This window comes from Pseudopipra pipra, chromosome 3, assembly GCF_036250125.1.
Source record: "Pseudopipra pipra isolate bDixPip1 chromosome 3, bDixPip1.hap1, whole genome shotgun sequence".
NCBI lineage: Eukaryota > Metazoa > Chordata > Aves > Passeriformes > Pipridae > Pseudopipra > Pseudopipra pipra.
Window position 1 is genome coordinate 57,950,038 of NC_087551.1, and position 16,428 is coordinate 57,966,465.

At 38.8% G+C, this 16,428-nt stretch overlaps 1 protein-coding gene across 1 annotated transcript in view; it reads left to right on the plus strand.

Annotated features, from left to right (window-relative positions):
• The window catches only part of MAP3K5 (mitogen-activated protein kinase kinase kinase 5), a 103,182-nt gene that overhangs the window by 32,221 nt on the left and 54,533 nt on the right, over positions 1 to 16,428 (plus strand). Inside the window, exons 2-6 of the mRNA XM_064649379.1 lie at positions 23 to 162; positions 2,892 to 2,915; positions 12,805 to 12,998; positions 13,263 to 13,431; positions 14,403 to 14,509. Of these exons, the coding sequence (XP_064505449.1) occupies positions 23 to 162; positions 2,892 to 2,915; positions 12,805 to 12,998; positions 13,263 to 13,431; positions 14,403 to 14,509 (634 nt within the window). The remainder of the gene's footprint in view (positions 1 to 22; positions 163 to 2,891; positions 2,916 to 12,804; positions 12,999 to 13,262; positions 13,432 to 14,402; positions 14,510 to 16,428) is intronic.

The following is a 16,428-nucleotide window of genomic DNA, read 5'->3' on the forward strand; positions in this document are numbered from 1 at the left end:
ACTGTTTTCATTTCTTTTACAGATATTGCTGTCGTAGAGATGAGCGATGCTTTTCGTCAGCCTTCCCTGTTCTACCACCTGGGAGTCAGGGAGAGCTTCAGCATGGCTAACAACATCATCCTCTACTGCGACACGAATGCAGAATCTCTGCAGTCTCTGAAGGTAGCTCTGAATGCAAAAAAGCTGGGGGAAGGGTGGGGAGCAAGTCACAGCTGGTCGAACTCTTGAAATGAGCTCTCTTGTTTCTGTGTGAGATACAGACACCACTTGTGGTTCACAAAAGAATAGCAAAAATGTTCTGAGGCCTGTCGAAGATGTCCGCAGTGAAATGCTGTGAAACTCAGTTTAGATTTCTAAAGAGAAAGACTTAGATGATTTTATCACAGTCAGTTAAATACCTGGGTGTTAAATGGCTGTTTACAGCAACATAAGTTTGCCAGAGATGAGATGAGAAATTAAATACATTGCTTTGTCATTCAAGGGAATTACTGGTGTTTGGGGTAAACTGTTACAGTAATAACAATCGTGTGAGAATGGTAGTGTGGAGGCAGCAAAATAATCCTTAAGCTTTAGCTCCTTTCTAGATTAGCAGTTTTCTGCCAAACGATATGGGGCCCCCAGATGGCCTCTGCATGAGTTACCAGCTGTTTACGTCAGGTATGTGCAAGATTGCTGTGCTGGAGATTACCAGCAGTGTAGTGGAGTTAGTAAAAACAAAACTCATGCCTCAGTTCACACTTTGGTTGAAGTGAAGAGGGTTTTTTAAGGTAATCTGTTGGGCTGTGAATTGTGTCAGCCAAGGAGTTGATACTTGCTTCCTCCTGCAGCCCTTCTAAAGGTTTAGTAACTTCCATGATGGGAGAGGATAGTCTGATGGATGGCAGTCTGTTCAATTACTTCCCCTGTCTCAGATACATTGGCTTTGCTCAGGAGGTAAGCAAAGTGCTATTGCACTTCCATTCTAGGCATTGCTGAAAAGAAGCATTTAAATTAAGCAGCTTGGGGAGTCAGATGGCAGTCTGGGCACCGCCACCTCTTATGAAGGATTTGCCTCCACTGCTTCTGGAAAGTGCAGGCTGTTTTTGATTCTGTCCCATTTTTTTCAGGTTGCCCTTCTACTGGGAGGGACATACTTAGTAACTCAGTTTCTTCCCCCTGCTCTTCCCTCCAAATTTTCTCAGCCAATTGGACTGCTTGCAATCCAGTTATTTCCTTTCTTTTTACAACACAAAGAGTATACAGATAAAAGCCCTAAAAATAAAACTGCTAATGATAAAAGATGTATCTGGGAATAGAATTCAATTATGCAAGTACAATGATCTACAGTGTAAGCAGAGCAGAATTTCATTGTATTGGGCAAAGAGCCTAATACCCAACACCCCCTGAAAAATCACTTGGGGTGAGGCATCAGTCTTTCTTGGGCATTTGGGAGAACTTTTTACTAGTTTAGAAATTGAACTTTGTAATTGGGTCTGGTGCTGGGTTCCCACTGCCATCAATGAAAGCCCGGCTGTATGCAGGGAGACTCGGATGTCACAGTTGCCACGAGTACTTTGTCCACTGAAAGACTCCTGCCAGTTTCCTTTAGCTTTGAACTGGGCCCATGTTTCTGCTTTTGATAGTCTGTAGGAAAGTCATCAAAGAGCAAGACCCTTTCCATATTATTTAGTAACTGCCTAAAAAAAAGGCAGTTTATGGGCATGCCTGGGCACCTTCTGAGGCAGTGTTTGTTCCTGTATTTGTTACAGCCAGCAGATAAGAGTAGAAGCAATTCAGGAGAGCGTGTGCAGTTTTAATCTTGTATAGAAGGGTTGAATTCAAAAACTGAAAATGAAGGAAATGCAGAACTGCAGCACATGATTTAACTGGGGCACAAAGCAATGTAAGTAAACTTTTCCTGGTGGAATGTTCCTCTGTATGAACATTCGGGCCAGGATGAACAGGGCTTTGATCAATCTGATCTAGTAAAAGATGTCCCTGCACGTGCTGGGGATTTGACTAGCCATTTATGACCCATACTTTGAAAGCTAGCAACAGTCACATGGGAAGCATGCCCTCTCCACAGGGAGAATAGCAGCTTTATAGAAGCCGGACTGAAGCAACATGGACAGTACGAGGCACCTCGATTTGATGCTGTGTTTGTTTTTAATGCCGTTGTGTAGGTGAACCTGCTCAGCAGTCCCAGTGTCAGAGGCATAGCTGTCTGATAAATCTATTAGGGTTATCAATTGCTGGGATCAGAACTTGCTGACGAATCTTACTGGAAGCAAAGTCACTGTTCACAAGTGGTTTACACTTGTACTGTACCACCCAGATTGATGTGCAGGAATCAGCTCTTTCCATCTCTGTGTGCTTCTAGTTCTCTGAAACTTTACATTAAAAACGTGAAGATAAGTTCTTTGCATCAGACTTATTAGAGTCAAGTGAATTTCAAGCAGTTTTGGAACATTTTAAACCCTCATATAAATACTGCTCTTACTTTTCGTTTTAGTTGCTTCTCCTGGTAGCAAAATGTTACTTATTATATTTGATTTCTCAAATATGAACAGATGTTTATTAATAGTCAACTGCTGGACAGCATCCCTCTAGGAAAATTTATAAAGGGAAGGACATGTATATATGTGACTATATGTATATACACATGCACACATTATGTATGCTCTTATGGATCTATAAGGTGTATGTATCTACTTGGTTCAATAGTAATTTTGTCTCTTCTGAGACAATACTTCATTTATATTGATTTGACAGATACAGAAAATATCTATCAACCAACCTTTTTGTGTCAAGTGTCTGTAAACGTTAATCTTAGCAAGTCATATTGATCAGATATCTTTCCTAGTAGTTGTTCAGTGCTATTATCAATGTTATTTTCTTCTTTTTTATTCCAGGAAATTATCTGCCAGAAGAACAATGTAAGTATGATGTATGGGTTTCGGTTGAATTCTAGGCATTACAAACTTCTGTTTCATTTAATGTTGTTTATCTTCTGTTTTCCACTTGAATCATTTAACACTCTCCCACTGTGTTTTACAGAGTTAGATGCAGAATTCTGGAAATCCTAGCAGCAAATCTGAGTATATCACTTGGTTGCTAGGTACCAGACTCACTTCTCACCTTGCCTCTATCTATTAGCGGTATTTTCCTTGCTGCCTTTACTTGTCTGTCATATTTTTTCACATCCATTTACATTTGTCATTTTGATTATCTTTTTTTCTGTTGCCTTTTTCTGTATAGTGTTCACTGATGCTCATTTTAGAAACCTGTGGCTACAGCTATGAAAAAATACATATATATATATATTTCTAAATAGGTAGTGTGTGTGTATTTATTTCTAGAAGTTGAGTCTTGGAGCCTGTTAGTCCAAGTGCAGTGCAGATGCTGGTAGTCTGTCTGTGACTGTCAGTCATTAAATTGTAGGTTTCTGCACCTTGGCATCCCTCTGGTTTTTGAGGTTGGCCTTGCAAAGCCCCTTTCCCTTTTTCATGCCCAAGTTTGAGGGAGGCAGAGAGCTGTGACTGTGAGAGCACTGCTTTCTCAATGTGTTTTGTTCTGGAGCAGCAGGGCCAGTCATGTCAGAATATATATCTGGCATCATGAGTTGTTCTTGGCTTCAATTCGTGACTTACTGGTAGCCATATTTACTAAGATGTAATTCTATAGAGGTTAGTCAGTGGTGTGCCGATATCCTGAGGTGCTGTGTGTATGCTGTACAGTTCCATATATTTCCCCTTTTCTAAGGGGCATATTAAATTTTTAATTTCAGAAATTAGTCAGGTTTTATTTTTCACAGCGCCATAAAAACTGCAGTATTCCTGGCTTTACTTTTTTAATTTAAGAGTGAAATTCATGGATTCGGTAATGACTTCTGCCAGTATGAAATATGTTTTTCTGAAAAAGAAAATCTTTGCAGTCTTTTCTCTGCAAAGAATTTCTAAAGATTGCTTCAAAACCAGTGCAAGCTTTGGTCTAATGCTGCATTTTAAGTTATAGATTATTTAAAAAAAAAAAAGGAAAGAGGGTTCCATATCGAGTTTCTGTGTAGCTCTTAGCCAAAAAGTGCTTTTCAGAGACTCAAAGAATGCTGTGAAAGATGTGCTAGACTAAAAATTTCTCGCCTTTCCTCAATGAAAGTGGAAGAAATGATCAGTTATGCCTTTTCATAAAATGAAAGAGAACAGTGAGGCCTTTCTTGTAAATGAATGTATTACATTCTTTGTTTTTGTTCTGGTGACCCAGGACCTAGGGAAAATGATGTATGACTAATGTAATGTTGCAGGAAGGGTAGGGGGAAGAGCTCTGTTAGCAGGAAACCAGCAGGAGATGACTGGTACAGTAGAATAAAGGGGAGATGTTGTTGTCCTGTTTTTAAATGACAGTCCCTGACACAGGTATGATAACTTGGCCTTTGTCTGTTCCAGAAAGGATTGTTCTGTTTTCCATTTAAATTTGGATAGGTGACTGTGACACTGTCATTTATCACTTTTAGAAATGTTTCAGTGTATTCCAGAAAAAGAATGTGTTCCTTGAGAGTCTTAGATGTTTTCAAGCACACCCACATAACATCTTTTCTGGGAGGAAGATATTTTCCCTTGGATTAGAACAGGGAAGTCAGTGAAATGGGTTTAGCATTGTAACTGATTTTTTTTCCTCCTATTTCCTCATTTTTTGGCATGGTGTCAGCCAAATTACCTGGAAGTAGACTTTTCACAATGTTGGTGCGTGCCTAACTATTGAATATAATCACTGCTTCATGAAAGTCATGTTTCTTCATAGAACTACTGGATAAATAGGTCTGACAAAGGTTCTGTTCTTGGGAAACTGAGACTGTGATGCCCACCCTTACCAAAAATAGTCATATGAGGTTGCAAATATGAAAAAATTAAATTCACACATGGATAAACAAGGAGTTCGGTCCTGCTGTCCTAGAACACATTTTTTCATAGCATGCAAACATCAGCCGTAGCAGGACTATGGTGTCCCTGGCACCAGGGGATTAAAAAGGCTGCAAAACAAGTATGTGTGTTTATCTATATATATCTGTCTTAACTGAAATGCCTTATGTTTGCTTTTCCTGAACCTCGTATCCCTAAAATGTGGGATAACAAAAAAAAAAATCTATTACCAACTGTTTTGTTCTTTGTTCTGACTGGGTTTTTGTGCTTCCTAATAATAGTCAATACAATGTTGCATAGCTAGGATAAGCTGCCTGGAGCCTGTCTGGGCAGAGCAGCATGAGATAACATTGGTTCATTTCCTGTTATATGTGGTTTTATAGCTATTTAGTTGGACCTTTTCCAAATGTTCCAGTAATACCAAAACCATACGTTTTTTCAGGGAGTAATACCTTGACAGGAGGTAGTTACTTTGCTGGTTGAAAGCTGAAGTTCAGTTTCTGCTGTTATCTGATTTTTGAGGTCAGTCAAGCAGCAGAGGCATTCTAAAAATTGCTAGTAAAGAGTTTCAGTCATGAGGAGATGTTGGTATAAAGGTTACAGTTCATGACTGCACTTTGCTTGTTTTAGCTCAACAGTTTTTATTCATCCTAATTCTCTGTGGTTTGAATCTTACCACCTCTGGAGAAAAGTTGCAGCTCTGGTTCTAAACGTCTATTCAATTTTTTAAAAACTGACTTCTTGCTGAATCTGAGGGTGTTTAATGTGCATGCATTCTACGTGTAGTTTACAAACAGTTGCAGTAACACCTTGACACAGTGCTCACCTTTCAGTTCAGGCTGCTTGCTTGCACCAGATTGGAGTGATGTACAGCCTCGGGAGCTGCCTGGGGTGTGAGACTGCAGTACAGCTACTGGCCTGATCAGAAGGACCTTTGGAGGCCAAGGGAATTGTTCTGCTGAGCAGCTGACTTGCAAACAATAGTGATTAGGCAACAGGGTTAATGTTGTATGGCTGGGGACACTTAGTAGTGTTTTCCTTTCCTAGTGTTTCCTTTCCTAAGGGATCAGAGATTGTAGTGATAGGACAAAGGGCAATGGCTTCAAACTGAAAGAGGGTAGGTTTAGGTTAGGTATTAGAAAGAAATTATTTGTTGTGAGGGTGGCAAGGCACTGAAACAGGTTGCCCAGAGAGGCTGTGGATGCCCCAATCCTGGAAGTGTTCAAGGCCAGGCTGGATGGGGCTTTGAGCAACCTGGCCCAGAGGAAAATGTCCCTGCCCATGACATAGGGGTTGGAACTAGATGATCTTTAAGGTTCCTTCTGAACCCAGACGATTCTGATTCTATGATTGTAGTTTTTACTGGTTTTCCACAGACTTTTCTAACTGCCTCTTGTTTAAGGTGTAGCTTGGGAGACAGTTTGGTGTAGTGCTCCTTCAGTGTGAGTGGGAGAACTCATCCAGTTCTGGGCTCCTCAGTACAAGAGAGACATGGAGTTCCTGGAGCAAGTACAGTGGAGGGCAACAAAGATGACTGGGGGACTGGAGCATCTCTCTTATGGGGAAAGGCTGAAGGAGCTGGGGCTGTTCAGCCTTGGGAATAGACAACTGTCTATAAATATTTGAAGGGAGGGTGACCAAGAAGAGGAAGCCAGGCTCTTCTCGGTGGTGCCAAGCAACAGGACAAAAGGCAATGGGCAGAAACTGATGCACAGGAATTTCCATCTGAACATAAGGAAGAACTTCTGTACTGTGTGGATGACTGGGCACTGGAACACATTGCCCAGAGAGGTTGTGGAGTCTTCCTCACTGGAGATATTCAGTTCCGTGCCATGTGCTCTAGGATAAATATTAGAGCAGGGTTGGACCAGATGACCCTTTGTGGTCCCTTCCAACCTGACCCATTCTGTGATTCTGTGACCCTGGATGAGGTGTTCTAGAGGCATCTGCAAGACTGGAATCTCCATATAGGTATTGCTAGAAGACTGTAGCATAGGGTATGCTACAAGACTGAATAGAGGGTATGTTTAGTTATTGTTCTCTTTCACCATGAAAATAGGGGGAAATATTTTTAATACTCTTCATCCAGCCAAAAAGAGATTTAGAGGTGGTTTGATTTTTTGTTATCCAAGTATGTCAAAATGCTTCAGTAAATATTTCATTGATAATGATAACTGTGGTATTATTTATGATACATTACTATCTCTTGCTTGTTCTTTCATTTTTTGAATTCTTGACATATATTTGACACATACTTTCCTTGGAAAAAGCTGAGAACTTTTTTCCTATGTGAATATGATGAAAGGACCATATGAGGTGTAGGCTGATTTTTAACAAGCATTTAGGATGTAGTATGGCTGCAATAGAATGCTATTGCTGGGTATATGAAGAATATATTCTCAAAGAAGAGGGGAAGTATTTGAAAGAGTAGATCCAGTCTCTGTCCTTCAGTTCATTTGAGGCATGAGGCTTACTTAAGTTCCTTTTCCAATCAATAGTAAGGCTGTCATTCATGTGGGTGGGATTTGAAGTTAACACAAACTGAGTCTGTATTCATTAAAACATCAGCACATGTTGATATATTGCGTGTTTGGGGGATGGAGGGAATAGGTTTAATCTTGGTTTATGATTTTACCATCTGCTACATGTAACGCCATGTGCAGTCAGACAATTACCTTAAAAATTTCATCTGAAGAGTTGAAATAAAAGCCAATATTTTTCAAAAGGACTAGTGAGATAAATAGAAAAAAGCTCTCTTAATTAGAGGAGGGTCAGCAGGAGGAACATTTCCTACTGTGAGAGATACTGGCTATTTTCATTACCTCAGCTGATTTTTTTTTTTTTTAAGTTATATTGGATGCTGACCTGAAGCTTTGGCAAGTAGATGGGATTTTGCTAGGTTCTCCCATCCGTGAGTAAAGTATCATAGTTTTGGTTTGAGGGATTTTTGTTTTCTTTGACACTTCATGTCTATGAAGGCAGTTTTTCTTCTGTTTGTGGATATTGGACTGTCAAATTATTCCAACAGAGCAATGTTAGTAAAGAACCTTAGGGAACTGAGAGGACTGTACATCATTGATTCCCTGGGATTTTTCATATTTTCTCCCTCCTTTTGAAGTAAAATTCAAGATTTGATTATTAACTGGCCAGGATTCAGTTGCTCATTTTCCTAGCACCATGTCTTTTTAATCTATGCAACTTTCAGAGAAAAATCTTTTTATTACATCAGACATATTTGTGGGGAGAGAATAGTGCTTATCTTCTTGCGTGATGTTCTTTCTAAGAAGACAAGGTCTCCAAATTCAAGTCCCAAAAGGCTGTGCTTTTCACAAGTAGCAGTTCTGTAGGAGAGGGGGATATTGAAAGAAGGGCTGTTTTATATTTTTATTGTGTTCATTAAAATGTTATTATGTGCTATTCATTTGTATGATCTCTTAAATACAGAGAGGTGCTATATTAATTTCTTTTCAGAAGCTGAGAAAGGATATTGAACAAGAAGGCGGTGCTTAATGTTCCAGTGACCACTAGGTCTAGCTAGAAGCAGCAGTGTCTTAAATTCTGTAAATGTGGAGCTATTAAGATGATCTTACATCTGTAATTAACTGAAATTACTAACAGTTTGGAATTGTTTGATTTTGCACAGTAAGTAAGGAAGAAACATCAGAAAAATATAGAACAATTGAAACATTTTCAAAAATGAATTACAGATTTTGTCTCTTAGTTAAGCATTTATGTGTGTAGCTGGCTCCAACTGGCACCTCTTGCCTTCGGATTAGTCTGACTGATTTGATGAAATGGGCTGACATGGATAGGCTTTCAGAAAGTGATCTGATGCTGCCAGGTATTGAGTGTGCTGGCCCAAAGCCTTCAAAGATATGTGTGTTCGTATCTCCTAGATATAAGTAGTTCAGCTGATTTGAGAGCTCAGGCCAAGATTACCTATCTAATGTGGATCAGGCTGAACCATAGTAACTATCTGTGTGTGTACATGCGTGGCCTGTCCCAGTCCCGGATGTTTTCGGTAATGCCCTTCAGCTTGCAACTCAGGGGCCCTGTAATCCCTTTGCAACTTTTATTACTGTAATTTGAGCTTTTGAATCTTAAATAATGAGGGATTAATAAAGGAAGGGAGTTGGAAAATGAAACTTGTAGCATTTGTTCTTGATTGGGGCATCTATTCACACCCACTTTTGAAGACCCTGTATGCTACACGTGTGTTTTAAAGGGTGTTGATGTAACTGAGAATATTACAATTGGATTTAAGGTGCTACTCTTTCAAAAAATCCTATTTTTATTGAATTATTTGATTCTATTACTTGCATTATACATGATATGACAAGTTACAAGAATGGATCAAAGGAAAACAACAGTTTTGTCTTGTGTGCTCAGCAAACTTAGAATATACAGTGAAGTTAATTAGGGTTAGGAAAGAATACCAGAGTTTGTGAGATCAAAGTTGGGATGGAGTGTTACAGGGCAGATTTTAATAGAATAAATGGAATATATTTTAACTTTAAAGTGGAGTAATGTGCACTAAGTCAAAATGTAAAGCAATATGTGAGCAGATGGGAAGTGTGTGTCAGAAAGACCACCTGATCCTTTCTGACTTTAGGCAGTGTAGCTTATATTTTGACAAAGAAAGATGAGAAAGAAGTAAAAGTGGCTGAGACAAGTTGCCTCGCCTGGGAATGAGGAAAGAAGCGAGTCACACACGCTGCTTTGGGGTAACAGGTTTAGAGCTGACTGACATTTGGAGCAACACCTCAGCTGCTGCCCCCACAGCTTGGTCCTCGGGCTGCCATCCCAATCATTGCCCAAGTGCAGTTAGAGTTGGACTTTTTGCATTTAGAATTTGTGATGGTGACAAAATACATTTCTTCACAGTAGGAGACTATAGACTTTGTTATACTAGAGCAGTCTTGCCGTCACTGTTAATCTTTTGTCCACCACCACCTTTAGTAAATAATATATAACTTCTGATTCTTTTTTTTTCTTTTGACACCGGACCTACTGCATATCTGCCTTTGTCAGGTTTAGCTGTTAGATATCTAATGTGCTCTTGAGCTAGGGAAGGGAAATTGAGGTCATTATTTCTTGTGTTTCTTAGCTTTACTGCATATGTGCTCTTTTTTTTAAAGTGTATTTCCTAAGGAAATGAAACTTAAGAGCTTTTACTTTTTTTTTATCCTCCACCTTTGTTCTGTATCTGCCTGTTTGTCTGTCTGATGACTTTGAGCCAAATTTGAGAGGTTTCAGAGATATAGAGTTCCCAAAAAAGATAACCATCTAGATTAATTTAAGGACCAAATAATACCCTATCTGAGAAAAAGGCCACTGTGTTCCTACACTACTTGCCACCGAATATCAAGGTGAGATTCTACCTTGAGACAATTCTATGAGACCCCTCAGGGCCCTCTGAACAATTGTAAATTGATTTATTTTCTTCTGTTGTCTTCCCACATAGTGGTTTCTCCTGTCTTTTACTGTTAAATTCTTCCTTGTCCACTGCTTCCAAAGACTATTGGGTCTGCAAGTCTTCTGTACTGGGCTCTATAAGCTTTTTTTCTTCCCCCTCAGGTAACAGCAAAAAAATGCATATAAACTAGCTTTTGCTGGCTCTCTTGTTCCACTGAAATAGATACCTACTTCCTACAGAAGGTGCACTCAGGATTAGTTTCAAAGAGCTCATGCTTAGTAATGGACTCAGCAGGAAGAGTAGTTTTTCCACTTGTAGATTTAAAAATGAAGACTCCTGTATTGTCTCTCTAGGTGGCCTGACCAGTATGCCAGGATAAACTTTGGGTTCTGTGGATTTTAAAAGATAGAAACATCCTTTTTCAGAGTTGATTTTTATTCAAGACCTGAGCATTGGAAACAGTGTGCCAGAGGTCTGAGAAGGCCTTCCTTCAAGCAGTCTTGAATGTAGTTTTAATGCACTGAATAAACATTAGGAAGTAAAATGCTTGCCCCCGGATATCTGTAGCTACTTCACCCTTTCTCTTGACTCTGACTTGCCAAATTTTTTGTTCTTTATTTAAAAAAAGTGGAGAATAGTCTGCCTATGTGTAATAGTGGCTCTTGTGCCATTAGTCACTACATATCCATGTCCTGTAATTGCTGAAACCAGCTCCAGCAAATTCATAATTTTCCCTCTGCCTTTGACTGTGGGGCTTATTAGGTTTTAGCAGGGTCAAAAGTTCATCCATTCACTCTTGAAAGCATCTGATTGCCTTACATGAGCATATTCTTGAATAGAAATATCCATTCAGTTCTCCATTGTAAAGACAAGCAGTTTGGGTTCTGGCATCACACTCCTTAGTTACTTGTTAAAAATTTTGTCATATACTTCCCAGTTCTCAAGTTTCCTTTTAAATTGCTGAACTCACACACAGAATAATGTTTCCTAGCTATTCAGCTGTAATAGTTTGCGATTGTTGGGGGAAGAAGACTAAATTAACCATTGTGCAAGGCTGTGTATGCAATAATCTCCAACCAAGTTCTGGGTTAGTTGAGCTCAATGGATCTTGTGTAAATGCCTGCATTGATTACTTTTGAAGTTTACAAAGTTTGTCTATATCTCTCAAAAGTCGTAGTGGGGTTGCCTTTATAATGAGGTCTTACAGTTTTATAGTATTAGAGGTGTAATTAAAAAATAATTCCTGCACTTTTCATAGCCATTCTCTGATTTGTACACGAACACGTGTTTACTGACATATCTGTATGCATACATTTTTACAGACTTGAGTATCTCAATCTTTCCATGTTTTAAAAATCTAATAATGCATGTTAAAATGCATATTTTAAGCACACATCTGGTATTGTGGCATTTGACAGCTATTCAGTCACTGCCCTCTGAATGGATGGAGGTCAGCTAGGCGGGGAGTCTCTGAACTGATGTCCCCGTTGCTATGTTGACTTCTGGGAGAACAGAAGCAGCTGACCAGGAAGTCATTAACCTTGGAAGTAATTTAGGAGTACCAAAATGATAGGTCTCAAGAATTGCTTTCTTAAGGCTTTTGTTGTTGGGCTGCTGGCCACTTCAGTAGTAGAGTCTGAGCTTTGAGAGCCAAATGGAGGAACTCCTCTCTCCTCTTGATTTTGATGGTATTCTGTCTCATAGTTAAGACTCTTTAAACCACAAATATTAAGCAACTTTTTCTCTGCATGAATGTGTACTCAAACACATGCCACAGGCACCAGACATCTTGTCTTCCTCTTCCTTGGAAGATAAATTTTATTTTTTTTTTTGCGAAGTATCTCTCATACATTGATATATGGAAATCAATACAGTTTAGTAATGCTAAGATCTTCTAAAAGTGATTATTCTGAAATATGTATGGTTCTAAGTCCCACTGGCCAGAAGGATTTGCTATATTACAGGGAATTTAATTTGGTTATTTTATGCTAAGCTATTTGAGTAATTTTGCAGTTCCTATGAGGATTAGTTTTCTCTATGTTTTTCCTCTTGTGAGGCAACTAGCTTGTGTTATTGTTCTCAGCACCTGTAAGCCTAACTGTACTGTTCTCCTCTGAATATCTGTCATCTTGAAAAGTGTGTACATCAGCTTCACTCGAGTCCACCAGCCTTTTCGGGGTGACTAGGGTGTGCCCTCAGAATTGTTTCACTATTGAGCCAATGACTATTTTAAGGTCACCTTGATGCTTCTAAAAATACTGATTTTACAGGAAGCAGTTCAGAAATCTGAAAGAATACATTTCAGATGTATATTGTATTGAGGTGAAAACTGAATATATGGAATCCTAGGCTTCGTGGCTAAAAACTTGGTTTTGCTGAAGTAAGGTCTTTGACTTTAACAGGTGAAATTTCGCAGGTAGTATATGCAGTTGTTTCGTAGTTTGGCATGTGAAACCATAACTGCCCTAAATATTGCACCTTGTTTCCCTACAGATGTGCACTGGGAACTACATATTTGTTCCTTATATGATAACTCCACACAACAAGGTGTACTGCTGTGATAGTAGTTTCATGAAGGGACTAACAGAACTGATGCAGCCTGGTTTTGAGTCGCTGCTTGGGCCTATATGCTTACCTCTGGTGGATCGATTTATTCAGCTCTTGAAGGTGGCACAGGCCAGTTCAAGGTGAGTTGCCTTTTTTGTACATCTGTGTAAAATTCATATATTCCTGCTGGCAAAATAAATGTTAGACTCTTGCTGTGGTGAAGCAATATTTTGCCTTCTATTCAGACAAACTGACAATTAATAGTTTAGCTTGACTAAATCTCTCCATTGACACCGTTCTGTCAATACATGTTCTGCATTCATCTTGTGGGAGAGCTGTGGGGCCAGAAAAACAAGTGCAAGGGACCTGTCCAAAATTGCTGATGTGAAGTTGTTTCTCTCCAGCCAGTATTTCCGGGAATCCATTCTAAACGACATCAGGAAGGCCCGTACACTTTACACAGGCAAAGATCTTGCAGCAGAGCTGGCAAGGATTCGACAGCGAGTGGATAATGTTGAAGTCTTGTCTGCTGACATTGTAATAAACTTGCTGCTGTCCTACAGAGACATCCAGGTACAAGTTCTGTGCACTAAGATAATCTAAAAGAGTAGTAAATTAAATTATGTTCTCACTGAAATTGTTAGTGTATTTTGCACAGAATTGTTAACAAACTCTATGAATAAAGCACACTTGTAAAAATCTTTTACAATATCTTCACTGATGTTTTTTACTCTTTTTTTTGTGTGGTTTCACTGTTCTTTGCCTTTACCTAGCAGAAAAGTGTTGTTTTATAACAGTGTACCTAAAAAGTACATGACATAAAATAACTTCTCCATCTGAGCATTACTGTGATGAATGGCCTGTAGCGTGTCCTAGTTAAAGGCCATGGTAGCATTCTGCAATTGATAGGTAAATGTATTCTTTGTCACCATGCTTGTGACATTTCTTATGGAAACCTAAATTGTTCCATATGCATTTCAACTTTTGGAGTGAGGCTAGTAATTTTTTATTTTGTTATACATAATTTCAACTGTTTTTCCTTAAACGTTTTGAAGTGGTTTGGTTTTGGGTTTGATTTTTGGTTTTCTTTGTTTTTTAAATATGTCAGTGAGTAAGCCACGGTAAAAACTGTGGTATTCAAAGAGTCTTTTGTTTTTGTGGGTCATGCCTACTTCTGAATTTTGGGATGCCTTAATTTGGATGCAGTTAGCTTTGTAATGTACACACAATATGAATGCTAATATATGTTCAGCTCCTGAAACTAACTTTTGTCATGAAACAGATGTGTGGCAATTTCCACAGGTCCATGCTGCAGCAGCACAGGAGACCAAATTGTGTTTCCCTGCTCAATACTGTGATTATTGACGTTTCTGCTGAGTGCTAGGCTGTTACCAGTTTTAGAGTGAAGAAACTGAAATCCATAAAACTTACAATGAACTGAATATACTTCTTAGTATGAAATACTAGCTGCTTAGGTCAAAGAGTTTATATAGGCATACCTCAGTACAGCCACTTAAAAATTAATTTTTCCCTTCTTTTGGAAGGATTACGATTCTATTGTGAAACTGGTGAAAACTTTAGAAAAACTGCCTACTTTTGACTTGGCTTCCCACCACCATGTGAGGTTGCATTATGCATTTGCACTAAACAGGTAAGAAGTACCCTTCCTTCTGCTGTTGAGCAGTAAATCAGAACTGCAAACATCATAAGGGGTGGGTAATCCTGTGTGAAGTTCCCTACTGGAATCTTTATATGCAGTCCTACAGTTTTGACTGAAGCAATTTTGAGGACTTTGACCTTTGTGATAAATCAAAGTTGCTTTTTCTCTCCTACTGTCAAATTTCATTCATTTTTTCTTTAGCATGTTTGGTTTGTCTTGTCTTTCCATAGGTTTGCATTATTTTTTGTTTCAGTACCTGAATTGGAGCAAATAATGCCTAGCAGTATTTTCCCCTCTGTAAAATACACTTTTAACATTGCAGTATGAGTGCTGCAGCATTTGTGCTAGCAAAGACATCATCTTGTTCAAGTCTGAGGTCTGGTAATGTCGGGACACAGGAGCAGACCGTTCATCAAATGTCCATCAGAAGATCTTATTGTATTATAATAATGAACTAATTTTTGTGTTCTCCGATAACATAGACTAAATGTGATACGTGGAGGAACACACACTACTTCCTTGGATTACATGAAAGCCAAGCTTAAATTTTCTTTATAGGGTAATGGCATTTAGGTGAGGGACTAAAAGGGGAGTTTTTTTTCAAAGGAAATTACAGATGTTCTCTGCTTCCTTGCTGTTATCACAATGAACATTTTGCTGTTGACTTTTAAAGGAGTAGACCAGGTGTCAGTAGGCATTGAAATTCTCAAATACAGAAAGTGTCTACAGATAATTCTGCTTTTCACAGGTTTGAATTTTGTAATTCAGGTTCACCGAGGAACTGCGTATCATGCCAAAGTGATGTCAAAACTAGTCACAATTAATTAGCTGAAAAACTAAATCTAGTTTTGAAAGAAAAAAACAAACAACCCCTGCAAAAAAATTAAAAGCAGTTGTTTGGCGTGTTTTTTCTGAATAAAATGTCCAGATCCTTTCTTGTGCCTTTATACCAGTTATATGAAGGTATAAATATTGCGCCTTTTTTGTTTCTGCTTTGCCATAAATATGTGAAGTTTTGCAGATTAAATAATCCAGCATGTATTTGCCACTTCTGCAAAGCCTTCACAAAGGTCACTAGGTGTTCCTTGGGATTTTAACAAATTATTTAGACCTCAAGTTCACAATTTTCTGAAACAAAGTCACCTCTGAAAAGACAACTTGACTAGTTCACTGAGGCATTAAACGAACTTCAAAACTGCAGTATAATCTTTTCAGGCAGATCCTAATACTTCACTGATTCTGTTGGGATTTCTTTCAGACTGAAAAGTTTGGTTTTATGGGTGTGACTCTTAAGATGTAGCCTTTGAGGTTATCTGACAAAAGGTCTACACATACATTTCTGCATGGATAACTGAAGTACCTTTGTTATCTCAGTGAAACACTTTTCCCAGCAATTTGAATCAAAATCAAAAGGACAATTCATTTCCTATATTATCAAAAACGCTTTACTTCTTACTTTCAAGTTGATACTTAAGTACCTCTGGAGAAGGTCAGATGAGATTTTCCTCTTCCTCTCTTCTCCACGTTGAATGTTAAACTGGAATCCATGACAGTTATGAAAATGTTCATGCTTTGATGTGCCAAGAAGGAATTACTTGGGCTAATTGTAACTTTCTCCTTACTGAGAATATAGAGGATGTTTTGTGAGCTAAGGCGGGCCTGAAATAGTCTGCACTTCTGAATCTTTGCTGTGAAAGAAGCTGTGTCTCTTGCTTCTAATCCAGGTCACTAGTACGGAAGGATGGAACGGCTTAATTAGTCAGGATTAGTCTGACCTAAATTAAGAAAGTGTGAGAGCACTGATGTTGGAAAAGTAAACAGAAGGAAAAGTACTTATTTGTCCTCTGTTAGCCATTCTGCTTGATTTAAACCTTTTCTTCCATGTCACTCCTTTCTAGAGCTACATACAT